Below are 957 nucleotides of genomic sequence, written 5' to 3'. Positions count from 1 at the left end.
CGAGGCCGGGCCCGGGCCCTCGGACATGGCCCAGGCAGGCGGCAATGACACCTGGGGGGGGCCCGGGGAGCGGCGCGTGGTGGCGGCCGAGGTGACGGGGTCCTCGGCGCGCATCCGGTGGCTGCCGCAGCGCCACGTGCCCGGCGTGCGCATGGTGCAGATCCAGTACAACAGCTCGGCCGACGACGCCTTCGTCTACAGGTGGGCGCCAGGGCCGGGAGGGGGCCAGGGGAGGCGCCGGGGGGTCTTGGGGGCTCCAGGGGGGTCTGGGGTCTCTGGAGGTCTTTGAGCTGTTTGGGGAGGGGGATTGAGGTGTTTGGGGGATCCTGGCTTGTCCTTGAGGGGTCCTGGGGGTCTCTGAGGGGCATCAAAGGAATTCTCTGTGTCTGGGGGGTCCCTGCTGAGGGGCACTCAGGGGGGTCTCTGAGGAGTCTTTGAGGAGTTTGGGGAGGGGGACTGAGGAGGTGTTTGGGGGCTCCTGGCTCATCCCTGAGGGGTCTTGGGTGGGTTTTCACCTTCCTGTGGTGGGTGGGGGCTCCGGGGGTGGTGCGGGGGGCTCACCCCGCTCCCCTCGCCCCCTCCCCAGGCTGCTGCCCCCCTCCAGCCGCACCTTCGTGCTGCGGGACCTGGCCCCGGGCCGGCAGTACGAGCTGTGCGTGTCCGCGCTGCGCGTGGCCGGCGACCCCCCGGCCGCCCCCCGCCCGCTCGGCTGCGTCTCCTTCGCCACGGCCGCCGCCCCCCCGGGCTGCGCCGCGCCCCCGCGCCCCCACTTCTTGGGGGGCACCGTCATCATCGTCATCGGCGCCGCCATCGCCGCCTCCGTGCTCGTCTTCATCCTCATCCTCACGGCGCGCTGGAAGGCGGCGGGGGCGCGGCGCCCCCCGCCCGCGCTCGCCAGCGTCTGCTCGCAGACCAACGGCGGCCCCCGGCCCGCCGAGACCCCCGAGCTGCCGCCGC

General features: G+C 74.0%; 1 protein-coding gene across 1 annotated transcript in view; it reads left to right on the top strand.

Moving 5' to 3' along the window:
- The window catches only part of LRFN1 (leucine rich repeat and fibronectin type III domain containing 1), a 3,608-nt gene that overhangs the window by 1,633 nt on the left and 1,018 nt on the right, over positions 1-957 (top strand). The window contains 2 exon segments of the mRNA XM_039716530.1: positions 5-201; positions 587-955. Coding sequence (XP_039572464.1) covers positions 5-201; positions 587-955 — 566 coding nt within the window.

Source organism: Passer montanus, unplaced genomic scaffold, assembly GCF_014805655.1.
Source record: "Passer montanus isolate IOZ18808 unplaced genomic scaffold, ASM1480565v1 scaffold352, whole genome shotgun sequence".
In the NCBI taxonomy this organism is placed as follows: Eukaryota; Metazoa; Chordata; class Aves; order Passeriformes; family Passeridae; genus Passer; species Passer montanus.
Note: the sequence above shows the minus strand (reverse complement) of the source record. Positions and strands in the feature narration are given on the sequence as shown.